Source organism: Neofelis nebulosa, chromosome 5 (genome assembly GCF_028018385.1).
Source record: "Neofelis nebulosa isolate mNeoNeb1 chromosome 5, mNeoNeb1.pri, whole genome shotgun sequence".
NCBI classification, from domain to species: Eukaryota; Metazoa; Chordata; class Mammalia; order Carnivora; family Felidae; genus Neofelis; species Neofelis nebulosa.
This window is the reverse complement of record NC_080786.1, coordinates 34,687,976-34,704,574: the sequence shown is the minus strand read 5'-3', so window position 1 is coordinate 34,704,574 and position 16,599 is coordinate 34,687,976. Positions and strand designations below refer to the sequence as shown.

General features: G+C 40.8%; 1 protein-coding gene across 1 annotated transcript; it reads left to right on the top strand.

Moving 5' to 3' along the window:
* Window positions 1-1,233: 1,233 nt before the first annotated feature.
* On the top strand, window positions 1,234-2,360 carry LOC131511360 (proline-rich protein 23A-like). Its single transcript, XM_058729079.1, has one exon. The coding sequence runs from the start codon at window positions 1,234-1,236 to the stop codon at window positions 1,984-1,986; it is 753 nt and encodes a 250-aa protein (XP_058585062.1). The 3' UTR covers window positions 1,987-2,360.
* Window positions 2,361-16,599: the final 14,239 nt, after the last annotated feature.

The window sequence follows — 16,599 nt, the reverse complement described above, 5'->3', positions numbered from 1 at the left end:
TATTTTGTAAAAAGGAATAAGATGAGCAATTGCGGGGTTAAGGAACAGGGGTGGAAGGAAATGTTTCGTTGTCCTCTATAACCCCATTAGGAGTATCACCTATTCCAAAATCAGTGTTTGGTGTTTCTTCCTGTTAACACTAGATAAGGAGTTGAGCCACACCTTCCTTTTTGCACCCATGATACATCACGCAAATGCGCTTTTGAACAGACACTCAGATCAAAGGCGCTGATGCTGCATCATCTTATGTGGGCCTTAACATGTCAGACCCAGTTCTGCTAATTCCAGGCTTCCGAGCAAACTGAGTAAAATTCTGCACAACATTTTCATCATTGTAAATTGGACTAAAAACAAACATTTTGTGACTGTATTTCTGGTCAAACTAGATGAACTCTTACTTCTGACGACGGCAGTGTAATAAATTAGTATGAAATGGTATGTATATAGTATAGTAGTAAATTGATCATGCGCACCTGCTTACACACTCAATTCTAATCTTATGTCGCCTTTCAACACCAGTGAAAGATTCCGACAGTGGTTTACAACTTCCGCACAGACGTAAGGATATAGTCCAAAAACTCTTCCCACTATTCAACTGAAGGAAAAGCGATATTCACTTCCGGGGCGGGGCTTCGGAGGAGGAGGGCCTTACATCTCGCTGTCCTGGTGCAGCGTCACACTGGTGGGACTTGAAACTTAATCAGTTTTCCAATTAAGGTCGTCCTCATTTGAGATCCACTCAAGGAAGGTCAAGATCTTGACACTGGAAGCCAGCCCCTAGAGTGGCATCATTGTTCTGCCTCCTAGTGGCCTATAAAAGTAACTCTTTACGCAAAGCTTCGGCTACCGGGCTGCACAGATACCGCGAATTCTAAGGGGCGAAGCCTCCGTGGGGGCGGGGCTTAGCGTGACATTTTGCGACTTTGGTTCCGCCGGCGTCACTTGCAATATCATTGGCGCAAATCCGTCCGTGTGAGGAGCCTGGGATTCCAACGCCTGAGGCCAAGCCCTGCGCCGCGTGCTGCGCCACCAGAACCTGGACTGAGGGTCTCCCGGGAGGCGCCCCCAGAACTCCCGGGCACTCACTCTGCGTCGCGCCGTACCGCACCCCGCCGCGCCCCACCGCCTCACCTGTCGTCGAGACCTGTCACTGCGTGCAGGACCCAGCCCCTCACGCCCTCCGCCAGGCACCCCCCCGCCCCCGGCAGCGCCACCCGCAGCGCCGTCCAGGTGATGGGCAGCCGGCCCCGCAGCCCCAGCGCCTACCCTGCGCCCTGTCCCGGACCGCCGTCCGGAGGACCCGGCCCCGCCAAGCGCAGCCGAACCGAGGAGCTGGAAGGCCTGGAAGGCCTGGAGGGGCCCCCGGCCGCCGGCGCCCTCACCTCCGTGGTGGTTCTGGCCGAGGGCTGTGCCCTGCAAGTGCCCCTGGACGACGTCGACCTGGTGCTCGAGCCTGAGCCAACGTCGGTGCTGCAAGTGTCTGTCGGAGAGCTCACCCTGCTGCTGGTCCCCGAGGCCCTCCTGTGCTCAGGAGGGCAGGGCCACTCGCTTGTCGGCCTGGAACCCTGCGCTTTCCTGGGCGCGCCCGGGCACGACGTCGCCGTCGAGCAAGGATTCTTCTACGCATCTGTCCCACAGATGGCCCCCCAAGAAGAGGCCTACGAGGAAGACGCGGACCCCGCGTTCCTGTCGCCTCGGATGGACCCTGCAGCCGGCTCCGTCGCTGGGCTCCGCCCCTGCGCGGGAAGCGTGACCAACCCCTACCCTGTGGGCCAGGTACCAGAGCCTCGGTCTTGGGCCCCCACTCCTAGTCCAGAGAGACGCTCTTCTTTCCGCTACTTCAACCTGGACGTCCACCTTCTGGAGCCCTTCCCCAACTCGCCACTCCAACCTCTACCTGCCTCTCCGAGTCCAGGTCCCCACGCGCGCCCCCAGCGCCCTCCGGGTCCTTCTCGCAAGGCCCGGAGACGCCTGTTCCAGGAATGAACTGAACCCACAACCCCTAGCCACCTGGTAGAGACCTTAAAAGAGTCTTTTAAGAGCGCTGTGTGTACTTTGCACAACCTGCAAGAATAACCAAGCATGAATAATGGACAGATGCTCTTTTGATGGAAGCTGCATTGCAAAATTGTGGATCAATGGTGGTGGAACAAAACATCTGGAAGGAAGTCACAGAAGCAAAGAGATGCTGTTTTAAGTACAGTGTACTTTTAGACATCTGACATGCTGCTTAGGTTGTTTTCTCTATAAAGGTTGCCCTTAAGTAGCTGCATTCTCCCTAGTTTTGCTTCAAAGCCCAACTTCAGCACTTTTTCTAAAAACCCATCCTTTCCACAGCACTCTACCACAGCACCTCTTCTTTCCAAATTAAAGTAATTACTTTTGTTTTGTTTTGGTTTTTGCCTAATGTATTTTGGCCCTAGTGTGCATGCTAGTTTATGACAACTTTGCCATTTTGACCTCTCAGTGGCTGTAGATGCTTTTGGAGAATCTAACAAATAGGTGTATGTGGACAAATGTTTGTTGGCTACAAACACACAGAATGAGGAGCGATGATATGTGCCCTCCTTTTTTTAATGAGAAGGCTATCAAATGGTTTAACTCTACTGCTAGGTTGGGGGAGGGGTTCCCCAAAGGAACCAACTCTTTTCCATTCTTCCTATATATTTTTCATATAATTCTCCTGTGCTGGAAAAGTTTAAGGACTATAAACTTTGTGTTGATAGTTCTAAGATCCTGAATATATTTTGTACATTATTCCTGGCATATAGAAATAATTTGTTATGTTGATCTGGTATCCAGAAAAATGATTTCATTTCTTTAATGGCCTATCTATAGATGTTTTACTTAACTAATAAAGACAATAATATCTCCAAAACAATGAGAATATTATCTCTTTTTTTGACAAGTCTCTTACATGTTATTTTTCCTTAATTTTTTTATTGGATGTTACTCCAAGTCCAGGTTGAATAGTGTCGTTGACGGGGGCATCCCTATCTTGCCCCTTGTATTGATGCAAGTGCTTCTAAATTTTACCATAAAGCATGATTTTTTTTTTCCTGGGAATAGTTGGTAGATAACCCTTATCCTGTTGAAGACGTTAGTTTTCAGTCTTTCTAGTCATGAACAATCTTGGGATTTTTGTCTTGTCTGTTTTGACAGACTACAAAGGCTTTCTCAAATTATTGTAAATGTTGGCATTTAATTGTGTATATACATAAAATAGCTGCATGGAACCTTTGGGTCACAGAGTAACTACAGAAACCTGCCTACAGACGAAATGAGACCAAGCTTGGGGCTTCAGGGATTTTAAAAATTGGATGCCCTCCTGAGGCCTTGAGAAGAAAAGGTGGAAGGGGAAAAGCAGTAACTGCTGGGTCACATTAAGAGTTTTAAATGTTAAATTTTAACACAAATTCTTCTGTATGTGTAGATGACTTCTGTACTTTCTTTTTTAATCTATTGGTGTGGTGATGTCTTATCATTTTTCTTATCATTTTTCTGTCACCGGTGGTGTGACAGTGTCTTATCTTTGCCTTTCTGCTATTCCACATTATTTTAGACAATTTGAATTCTACCCAGGGTTCCTTTTTCTTTGTTTTTAGTTTTGTTCTGTTCTTACAAACAACCATATACATACAACTTCTCATTTTAAAATGTCATTATTTTGCCAGGTTTGCCTCATATTTTTAAATAAATAAACTATCCATGATAAAGCTAACGTCAACAAGATACTCCTTTTTTTCTGTTGAACATTAATAATTATTATTCAGATTTGCCAATGTGCTTTGCCAGTATCTTTGCTCACTTTCTATTCTCACGTTCCACTCATTCATCCGTCCTCGTTTTTCTTCTTGCCAATGTATGTTCTTTAAAATTCTTTCAGCTGTGGCCTATGTGTAAATCTTAGTTTTGTATGTCTGCAAATATTTCAGTTACACCTTCTCACTTGTGTAACATTCTAGCGAGGGTTCAAATTCTAAAATAATGCCTATAGTCTCTCATTACTTCAAAGATACTGCTCAGGGGCACCTGGGTGGCTCAGTCGGTTAAGTGCCTAACTGGCTCAGGTAGTGGTTTCACAGTTCGTGGGTTCAAGCCCCTTCTAGGGCTCTGTGCTGACAGCTCAGAGCCAGGAGCCTGCTGCAGATTCTGTGTCTCCATCTCTCTGCCCCTCCCCTGCTCTCACTCCCTCTCTCTCTCTCTCTCTCAAAAATAAACATTTTAAAAAATTAAACAAAATAAAACGTAAAGAGGATGTGGTATATATGCACAATGGAATATTACTCAGCCATCAAAAATAATAAACTCTTGTCATTTGCAATGACATGGCTGGAACTAGAGTGTATTATGCTAAATGAAATAGGTCAATCAGAGAAAGACAAATACCATATGATTTCACTCAGATGTGGAATTTAAGAAACAAAACACATGAACATATGGAAAGGGGAATAAAGAAAAAGAGGGAAACAAATAATGAGACTATTTTTTAAATTTTTTAATGTTTATTTTTGAAAGAGAGAGAGAGAGTGGGTGAGGGGCAGAGGGAGAGGGAGACAGAGGATCCAAAGTGGACTCTTTGCTGACAGCAGAGAGCCCAATGTGGGGCTTGAACTCACAAACCGTGAGATCATGACCTGAGCTGAAGTCAGGCCTTTAACCAACTGAGCCCCCCAGGCACGCCCTTTAGTATTTTTCTTGACTTTGATATTCTACAGATTCAATGTGATGTGTTTAGTGGTAGAAATTTCGCCTGCTGCAACTCAATGAGATTTTTAAATCTGGAGATTTAACTTAAAAAAAAATATCTCAGAGTGCCTGGATGGCTCAGCCGGTTAAGCAACCAACTTCAGCTCAGGTCATGATCTCACAGCTCTTGGGTTCAAGCCCCACATCAGGCTTTCTGCTGTCAGCACAGAGCCCCATTCATATCTTCTGTCCCCATCTCTCTGCCGCTCCCTTGCTTGTTCTCTCTCTCTTTCTCTCTCCCTCTATCAAAAATAAATAAACTTTAAAAATATTTAAAAATCTCAGAAAAGAATGAGTATCTTTTGGACCATTGAATCCCTCTCCAATATCTGGAACTTATAATAAAAAATGGTGATACTGCTTAATCAATCCCTTTACCCTCCTGTCTCTTAGTATCTATATTATGTTTTTGGATCCTTTATAATAATCCACTTTCTTCTAATTCACTGATTCTTTCCTTTTCTATTTTCAAAATTATGTTTATGTTCTTTATAAGACACTGTACATTTCAAATATTGCATTTTTCCTTTTCAAGACTTCTAGTTATTTGTTTTTCAAAAATAGTTTCTCTCTTTCTCTCTGTCCCTCCACTGCTTGCAGTCTCTCTGTTTCTCTCAAAATGAATAAGTAAACTTAAAAATTTATTTTAAAAAGGGGGGTGCCTGGGTGACTCAGTCAGTTAAGCATCTGACTCTCGGTTTTGGCTCAGGTCATGATCTCAGGCTTTCATGAGTTCAAGCCCATGTCGAGCTCTGTACTGACCCTGCAGAGTCTGCTTGGGATTCTCTCTGTATATATCTCTCTGCCCCTCCCCTGCATGCACTCTCTCTGTCTCTCTCAAAACAGATAAATAAAACTTAAAAATTACTTAAAAAAATATCTATCTGCCCTTATTTCACAACTTTTAATCAATGCAATATAAACTTTCCTTACTTAATGGGTATCTCCTTATTTATCTCTAGAAGAATTTAAGCCTTCTTATTTAAGTTCTGTATCAATTAGCTCAATAATTCCATTTCCTTGGACATGAAATCTCCAATTATTTGGCAACCATTAATGAGACTGGTTTCCTCCTGGGGAAAGAAATCTTGTTTTGGGGACACATTTTGAATGGGAATTCATTTTCTCTCCATATTGGAATTTTGCATGTGCTTCATCCTGGCTCTCTAAGATCCAGAACTCAGAGCTAAGCATATGGAGCTTAGCTAATTTGCCACTCGAAAATCATAGTTCTCATCCTCAAGCAATCACACATGACCCAATTTCCTATTTCAGTGCTATAGTGATGCTGGAGTGGACTATCCCCATGCCACTCCATCATGACTGCTGGGCTAACTCACTTGAATTGCTCTCCAAGAATTACCCTAGGGGCACCTAGGTGGCTAAGTTCATTAAGCATCCGACTTCAGCCTAGGTCATGATCTTGCAGTTCGTGAGTTTGAGCCCCATGTTGGTCTCTGTGCTGACAGCTCAGAGCCTGGAGCCTGCTTCGCATTCTTTGTCTCCCTCTCTCTCTCTCTCTCTGCCCCTCTCCCACTCATTCTCTCTCTCTCTCTCTCTCTCTCTCTCTCTCTCTCTCTCAAAATATAAACATTAAAAAAAATTTTTTTAAAGAATTACCCTCAACCTCCACTCCAAAGATTATTCAATTAGGGGATGCAAAGGCTGAGTTCACTTGGTTCAAGACAACTCTGAAGGACTATCCCAATTCTAGAGCTCTCCATGGGTTGGCTGAGGCTTTTGTTGCAATTTCATCCAAGTTCAAGCTCCATCGGCCCAGTCATATTTTCTTTGTTCCTCCAAATTCCTGCATTAAAATCCCCATTGAAGTCTTCCCAAACCAATTCAATACAGCTGGTGCCAGGAGTTATCATAGGAAGCAGCCACTAAAATGGATTTCAGAGCTGAATTATTGAGCATGAGTAGCCTATAGCATGCTACAGCAAAGCAGATAAGATCTTAATCAATGGTGAACTTATTGACATACTGTAGAAAGGAATACACTGGCATTGGCAGTATCCCAGGCATTTGAGAAATTTGGGGGACAGAGTAATTATAAGAAGTAATATTTATAAGCATCATGGAATTAAATGACTACTGCTGGGATGATCCATACATTCATGAAAAATAGTGAAAGGGGGTACATGCACCCCAATGTTTACGACAGCATTACCAATAATAGCCAAACAATGGAGAGAGCCCAAATGTCTATTGACTGAATGGATGGATAAAGTAGATGTGGTATACATATACAATGGAATATTACTCAGTCCTCAAAAAGAATGAAATCTTGCCATTGGTAATGACATGGATGGAGCTAGAGTGTATTATGCTAAGAGAAATAAGTCAGAGAAAGACAAATACCATATGATTTCAGCCATATGTGGAATTTAAGAAACAAAACAGATGAACATATGGAAAGGGAAAAAAAGAGGAAGAAAAGGAAACAAACCATAAAAGACTCTCAACAATAGAGAACAAACTAAGGACTGATGGAGCTAAGTGGGTAGGGAATGAGCAAAATGAATGATGGCTATTAAGGAGGGCACTTGTTACGAAGAGCACTGGGTTTCGTATGTAAGAGATGAACCACTAAATTCTACTCCTGAAACCAATATTATACTATATGTTAACTAGGATTTAAACAAAAGTTTGAGGGCAATCTAGGCGGCTCAGTTGGTTAAGCATCCGACTTTGGCTCAGGTCATGATCTCACAGTTTGTGAGTTCGAGCCCTGCATCAGGTTCTGTGCTGACAGCTCAGAGCCTGGAGCCTAGTTCTCTCTCTCTCTCTCTCTCTCTCTCTCTCTCTCTCTCTCTCTCAAAACTAATTAAACATTTTTTAAAAATTTTAGTTAGAAAAAAATAAAATAAAATCTATGCAAGCAAAAAACAAAAACAAACAAACAGAATGAAAGCCTGAGGGCGACTAATTACCAATAAAACCTAAATATGAGATTCAAACAGTCTCCTTGGCAGCATACAAATAGACTTTTGTCTCTTGAAGCTAAAGGAGTCATTGGGAGGCCTAAGAATCCAACCCAGGATTTGCTATGCAGATAATGGAGTACCATAAAAGACTGAATTCCCAAACTAGGCAAGTCTGTAATGGTGAGATCACAGCTTAACTGAGCACGAAGACATTGCATGGAGACAACCAGACAGATATAAATGAACATTTTAAATTCCCAGATCCCTCTCAAGCCTCTTGAACCACAGAAGTGGCCCACTCCTCTCTGTAAAAAGCTGGCACTTCTCCCTTGCTTAAAATGATGCAGAAGCCTCTGCCTGGCAAGATAACACACACCAACTTCAAGATCTGCCCTCATCTCTCTTTGCCACCAGACCAGTGACTAAAGTTATATACAATATAATCCCAGCCAGGAAAATGTGAGGCCTGTACATACGGAAAGGGACTGCATATGCCCTGAAAGAGCTGCAGAACTCACTCAACATATACCAGCAGGAGCCAAGTATAGGACTAAGGGTGCTGGATATCAGCCTGGATAAGGGAGAGTCTATCAATTTAGAGGCACTCTCTCATGATACAGGATTGAACAATCCTGGCAAAGACCCTGTAAGGCAGTGTTCACAGTTAGGCAGGTGGCTCTTGGAAGCTTGGAGAGAAAATGACATCCCACACAAAGTTAAGTAAAAATACCATAACTGCCAAGGCAGACAGTAGAATAATGGATCAAAAGGTTCAAGCAGTAGAAATGATACAGTAGATATACTACCTAAGGCTGAATATTATGTCAGCTATTATGAAGTCCTTTAGCTCTTGATCGGAAACATTTCTTCCTGTTCTGTGATAACACACCTGTAAATTTAACAGGAAGAGACTTACTTTGCACATAGAATTGTTATGCTATAATCACACCTGAGAAACTTTCTTGAGGTTTCAGAGGACTTCTCTATTCATAACCAGTTGTGTCATTTCTGAATATACCTTCGCATTCTCCGTATTTAATACATATTCAAATAAATATCTTGACACCCAACCTGACCCTCTATGGGCTAGAAATTCTGTTGACATAGGAAAGGTAATGGAAACAGAATCCATTAAGTTCAGCTACATTCTACTAAACCACTACCCAAACTTCCCCAACATATCTTGAAGCCAAAGGAAGAACTAAACCTACAGGCAAAGGCCTTATATACAAAGGTCTTCTCACACCCTGCCCTTCATAACATTCTCATCCTAATAGAAAAGAAACCAAACAGACAAGGATATAAATTTGTTCAAGACCTCAAAGCCATCAACAAAATAGGTATACCTCACTTCCTGGTAGAAATTAACCCAAATACCATCCTATCACCAACTGCACCTGAAACCACTTGCTTCTCTATAATGGATCTTCACCTTTATTGAGTGTACTTCTAGATCAATACATTTTGCCTTCACCTGGAGAGGACAACAATCTATCTGGACAGTCATGTCTCAGGAGTTCACTAGAGCACCCTCTTATTTTTCCCAGGTCCTCAACCAAGACTTAAAAGATCCAAATTCCCTTGTGATTTGGTTCCAATACAATGTGTAGATAATCTCCTACTTTGTTCGGAGAACAAGGAAGCCTACAAAAGGATTCAATTTACTTGCCCCCCAGTCTTAAAAAAAAACACATAAAGTTTGAAAAGATAAGTTATAATTTTGCCAAACTACAATCCTGTATTTAGAACATGGTCTATCTTAAGTGGGGAAAAAATTCTCTCCAGATAGGCTAAAGACCATCCAAACATATCCTAGACCCTTCATAAAGAACAATTAAGAGTATTCTTGGTTTTAACTGGATATTACAAACAATGGGTGCCAAATTTTTCTGAAATTGAAACACCCCGTTATGAACTAAGTCCTCAGTAATAAACCCTCACCTTTGTAACCTAAAGAAAGCCATTCAACAGCCTCTTTCTCCAGGCATCTCTAACTTCAAAAAGCTCTTGTATCTATTTATGCATATGCCATCTAGACAAGACCTTGAGATTTTAATTCAACTTGATAAGAACCACCAAAAAACCATTGTTCCAGAAACTGGAAGCAACTAAGATGTCCTTCAACAGGCAGATAGGTAAACAAACTATAATATATGCATACAATGGAATAGTATTCAGTGTGAAAGAAAGAAAGAAAGAAAGAAAGAAAGAAAGAAAGAAAGAAAGAAAGAAAGAAAGAAAGAAACTAACTAGCCATGAAAAGTCGTGGAGGTACCTTAAATGCATATTGCTAATTGAAAGAAGCCAGTCTGAAAGGACTACATACTATGTGAATCCAACTACATAATGCTCTGAAAAAGGAAAAATTATAGAGACAGTAGAAAGATGAGTGATTGCCTAGGTTCAGAGGGAGGGGGGTGGTGAAACACAAGGGATTTGTAGGGTGGTGAAACCATTCTATATATTAATGAATGCATGACATTATGCATTGTCAAAACTCCTAGAACTTTACAATACAGGGTGAACCTTAATGTAAACCATGGACTTGAGTTCATTATAATGTACCAATAGTGGCTTATTAATTGTAATAAGCATTCCATAGTAATGCAAGATGTTAATAATAGTGGAAACTGTGTGGGAGAAGTGTGATTTATGGAAACTCCCTGCTATCTGCTCAATTTTCTGTTAACATAAAACTATTCTAAAGAAAATAAATCTATTACTTTTTTAAAAGGTAAGGAAGAAAAAGATCCATTAGAGAAGTTTACTTCAAGGATATGATTTTTGGATGAACATACATTAAAAAACAAGTTGATAGCTTCATGACATAAAGGGAAGTAAACATGACTCATGTACAATAAATGAGGATTTTGTTAGAAGTCTGTCAGAGGCAAGTTCTAGAGATCACTAAATGCTCAATTTTTATCTACTTCAACCTCTAAAAACAAATTACCACAAACACTGGTTATTATAGCCTCACCTTTGATGCACCTGGAAAGGTTTATCCCCTTTATTTTAGGGTGGTAGCTATCATTGAAAAAAATTGAAGATTCTGCTGAACTAGTTCCAGCCTCCCCACTTGACTTTATGGTTTCTCATTCAGTACAGATATTACTATTAACAGAACACACATTTTTCTTTTTTTTTTCAATATATGAAATTTATTGTCAAATTGGTTTCCATACAACACCCAGTGCTCATCCCAAAAGGTGCCCTCCTCAATACCCATCACCCACCCTCCCCTCCCTCCCACCCCCCCATCAACCCTCAGTTTGTTCTCAGTTTTTAACAGTCTCTTATGCTTTGGCTCTCTCCCACTCTAACCTCTTTTTTTTTTCCTTCCCCTCCCCCATGGGTTTCTGTTAAGTTTGTCAGGATCCACATAAGAGAACACACATTTTTCAACCAGCCAATTAATAACCTATGAGATGCCGCTACTCTTTCCTTTTCATATCATACATAACTCACCCATGCAATATCCTGAATCCTGCCAGTCTCCTCTTCTATTAAAAGAAGAGGAAGCCCATGATTGTTTTACCTCAGTTAGGGAACTCTCTGTGTCTCACTCCAATTCATTAGAGACTCCTATTGATAACCTTGACCTAATATTATTTGTTGATGGATCATACCTCAAAACTGGTTAAGACAAGTTAAGCAACTTTTAAATGCACTCCTATTTTCTAGAGGTGGCTACTAGAAAGGTGGAACCCCATGCAAAAATAGATAATATGCAAACTAACAAAAATGTTCTAGCAGATCACTATGTCAAACAAGCAGCCTTAACCAAAGCTACAGTGGTATAAATCCCTGGAGGGGCTCAAATGAGCCATTAAAGAACATCCCAATTATAAGCCCCTAAAAAAGGAAGAGTGAAAAAAAATCTGGTTGTCCCTTTCACTCAGATAATCTCTGATGCTCTCAAGACAGATGCTTGATGGCATCAGAGTATTTCATATGGATATTAGCTAAATTTCTCCACAAAACTACTCATTGGTTACTATCTTAAATCAACAATGGTGGGTAACCTTTAAAAGGGCAAATGATTACAATAGCACCAAAAGGAATAAAATATTTTAAAATTTTTTTGTAATGTTTATTTATTTTTGAGACAGAGAGAGACAGAGCACGAATGGGGGAGGGTCAGAGAGAGGGAAACACAAAATCTGAAATAGGCTCCAGGCTCTGAGCTGTCAGCACAGAGCCCGACGCGAGGCTCAAACTCGCAGACCACGAAATCATGACCCGAGCCAAAGTCGGCCGCTTAACCGACTGAGCCACCCAGGCGCCCCAGGAATAAAATATTTAGCAATAAACCTAATCAAGGAGGCAAAAGACTTGTACACTGAAATCTATCAAACATTGCTAAAAGAAACCAAAGGTAAATGGGAAGGCACCCCATGTTCACATATTGGAAGACTTAATATTGTTAAGATATCAATATTACTAAAAACAATCTACAGATTTAATGCAACCCCTATCAAAATACCAACAATGTTTTTTTCATAAACACAAAAATCCATCCTAAAATGCATATGGAATTTCAAGGGGCCCCAAATAGCCAAAACAATCCTGAAAAAGAAGAACAAATTAGAGCTCTCACATTTCCTGATTGCAAAACTTTATGCAAAGCTACAGTAATCAAAAGAGTGTGGCATTGGCATAAAGACAGACATAAGACCAATAGAATACAATAACGAGTCCAGAAATAAACTCTTGCAGATATGGTGTAACGATTTGCAGCAAGAGTGCCAAGACTATTCAATGGAGAAAGGACAGTCTTCTCAACGAACTTTGTTGGGAAAATTGGACATCCACATGTAAAAGAATGAAGTTGGACCTTACTTTATACTACATACAAAAGTAAGTCAAAATGGATAAAAGACTTCAACATAAGACCTAAAACTATAAAACTACTAGATAAAAATATAGGGGAAAGTTTTATGACATTAGATTTGATAATAATTTCTTGGATGTGACACCAAGCCCAGGCAGCAGAAGTAAAATAAGCAAATTGGACTACATCAAAAATTAAAACTTGTATGTATCAAAGGACACAACCAATAGAGTGAAAAGGCAACCTATGAAATGGGAGAAAATATTTGCAAAATATCTACATATGTGATGTGATGTTAATATCCAGAATAATAAAGAACTCCTACAACTCAATGGCAAGAAAAAAATCCTAATTTTTATTTATTTTTTTAATGTTTATTTATTTATTTTGAGAGAGGGAGGGAGCATGAGCAGGGGAGAGGCAGAGAAAGAAGGAAAGAGAATCCCAAGCAGGTTCTGCAAGGTCAGAGCAGAGCCCTACATGGGACTCGAACTCACAAACCTCAAGATCATGACCTAAGCTGAAACCAGGAGTTGGAGTCTTAACCTATGAGCCACCCAGGCACCCCTAGCATGATTTTTAAATGGGAAAAGACTTGAATAGACATTTCTCCAAATATAATCTATAAATGGCCAACAAGCATATGAAAAGATGTTCAACATCACTAATCATTAGATAAATGCAGATCAAAATTACAGTGAGATGTCACCTCACAGCCATTAGGATGTTTGCCATTTGAAAGAAAGAAAGAAAGAAAGAAAGAAAGAAAGAAGAAAGGAAGGAAGAAGAGAAGAAGGGAGGGAAGGAAGGAAGAAAGAGAAAGGAAGGAAGGAAGGATGGAAGGGGAAGGAGGGAGGAAGGGAAGAAGAAAGAAAAGGGGGTGCCAGGCTTAATTGGTTGAGTGTCCGATTCTTGATTTTGGTTCAGGTCATGATCCCAGAGTTGTGGGATCAAGCCTCATGTCCGGCTCTGCACTGAGTGTGGAGCCTGCTTAAAATTCTCTCTTCTCTCTCTCTCTCTCTCTCTCTCTCTCTCTCTCTCTGCCTTCCTCTGCCCCTCTGCCCCACTTACTCTCTCTCTCTCTCTCTCTCTCTCTCTCTCTCTCTCAAAAATATAAAAATAAGAAAGAAAGAAAGAAAGAAAGAAAGAGAAAAAGCACAAGTGTAGCCAAGGAGATGGAAAAACTGAAACCACTATGCACTATTGGGCATAATGCAAAATGGTGCAGCCATTATGGAAAATAGCATGGCAGTTCCTCAAAAAATTAAAATACGACTACCATATGATTCAGCAATTCTACTTCTAGGTATATAACCATAAGAATTGAAAACAAGTCCTTGAAGGGATATTTGTATACCCATGCTGATAGCAGCATTATTCAAAATAGCCAAAAAGTGGAAGCAACAAAATGTACACAGAAGGATGAACAGATATACAAAATATGGCAGAAGCATGCAGTAGAATATTATTCAGCCTTAAAAAGGAATAAAATTTGGGACCCCTTGGTGGCTCAGTCAGTTAAGCATACGACTTGGGCTCAGGTCATGATCTCATGGTTCATGGGTTCCAGCCCCACATCAGGCTCTGTGCTGACAATTCAAAGCCTGGAGCCTGCTTCACATTCTGTGTCTCCCACTCTCTCTGCCCCTCCCCTGCTCGCACGCTCTCGCGCTCTCGCTCTCTCAAAAATAAACATTTTTTAAAAAGGAATGAAATTCTAACACACACTATAACATGGATAAATATTGACGACCTTATGCTAAGTGAAATAATCCAGTCACAAAAGACAAATACTGTATAACTTTACTTATATCAAGTATCTAGAGGACTCAAACTCATAAAAAACAGAAAGTAGAATGGCGGTCTCCAGAAGCTGGTGAGAGGAGACAATGGGGATTTGTTGTATAAAGGATATAGACTTTCCATTTGGCAAGATAAAAAAGTTCTGAAGATTGGTTACACAACAATATGAATATACTTAATACTATTGAACAGTACACTTAAAAATGGTTAGGGTGGTAACTTTTATGTTGTGTGTATTTTACCTCAGTTTTGTTTAAAAGACACCTGAGGTTATTTCTAGTTCATGCATCAACTGTCAACAACATAATCCTGGGAACACTATAAAGATGGCACATAGCCAGGAACCAAAGTTTCAATGGGTCTTTGAACACCATCAGATAGATTTTATCCAGCTTCCACCCCCATGAGATATGAATATGTTTTAGTTTTTGTATGTCTACTTTCAGGATGGGTTGTATCATTTCCAGTCTGAAAGTCTACAGCCCTTATGGTAATTAAAAAGCTGCTTGATGTTGTGTTTCCAACCTGAAGTATACCACATTTTTTATCAATGACCAAGGCATAGACTTTATGGGAATCATTATAAAAGAACTCTGGGAACGCCTGGGTGGCTCAGTCGGTTGAGTGTCCAACTTTGGCTCAGGTCACAATCTCACAGTTTGTGGGTTCGAGCCCTGCATAGGGCTCTGTGCTGACAGCTCGGAGCCTGGAGCCTGCTTCTGATTCTGTATCTCCCTCTCTCTCTCTGCCCCTTCCCTGCTCACTCTCTGTCTCTCTCTGTCTCTCTGTCTCTGTCTGTGTGTGTGTCTCTCTCTCAGTGATAAATAAACATTTAAAATTTTTTAAATATAAAAATAAATAAGAGATCTCTGGAAGGCATTGCCTCTTACTCAAAAACTATACTGTCCTTACCACCCACAATCTCCTAGAAAGATTAACAGTAGCAATGGCATCCTTAAAATAAAATTAGCAAAACCTTAAGAAACCCTTACACTCCCTTGGCCAAGTGTATTACTACTAACTCTTATGAGGCCATACACTCCACTCCCTTGGGGACACATTGGTGATCTCCCTATGAATGGGTAACTGGAAAGGCCATGCATTTAGAGATTTACCTCCAATACTAGAATCTGCCCTATTATATGTAGACATGGCAAAATATTGCAGGAGACTCATATATTATACCCAGTCCGATCACCAACAAGGGAAGTCCGCATTCCAACCATATCTTCCTAAAAAGCCTCTTCATGATTTTTGGTTAGGAGATTTCATCTACTGGAAGAGATATCAAAGAAAAACTACTCTTGAACCTCATTGGAAGAGACCCTATTAGATACTGTTAACAATAAATAACAGCAGTGAAACTCCAGGGAATCAATCCTTGTGTTCACATTTCACAACCAAAAAGCAACTCAGAATTCCATAAAATGTAAAGTCTCTCAGGGACATCAAATTGAGTATTCTCAGAGATCCTGTAGAAAAGCCCATCTTTAGAACCAAACGGCTAAGGAGTGACATCAGCAAGAAGGCAGAATAGGAAGTCCCCAACACTCTTCTCCCCATAGAAACAATGATTTGACAGTCATTAATGACCTTGCAGGCCAGTAACGAATGGGATGCTTTATTCAAAGTACTTAAAGAAAAAACTGCCAACCAAGAATATGATACCTGGCAAAACTGTCCTTTAAAAATCAATGATTAAAAAGTTTTAATTAAAATAATTAAAAATAAAAATCAAAGGGGTGCCTGGGTGGCTCAGTTGGTTAAGTGTCCAACTTTGGCTCAGGTCATGATCTCAAGGTTCATGAATTCCAGACCCATGTCGGGCTCTGTGCTGTCAGCTCAGAGCCTGGAGCCTGCTTCAGATTCTGTGTCTCCCTCTCTCTCTCTCCCTCCCTTGCTCAGTCTCTTTCTCTCAAAAATAAATAAACATTAAAAATTTTTAAATAATAAATAAATAAAAATCAAAGCTAGAAAAGATTTTTCCAGGGGCTCCTGGGTGGCTCAGTTGGTTAGGTGTCCGACTTGGGCTCAGGTCATAATCTCACATTTTGGTTTGTGAGTTTGAGCCTCATATTGGGCTCTCTGCTGTCAGTGCAGAGCCTACTTGAGATCTTCTGTCCCCCTCTCTCTCTGCTCCTCCCCCACTCACATGCACACTGTCTCTCTCAAAAATAAATAAACATTTAAAAAAAGGAAAGAGTTTCCCAAGCAAAAATGGAGGGAGTTCACCAACATTGGACTTGCCTTAGAAGAAGCCCTAAAGGAAGTTTTTCAAGTTGA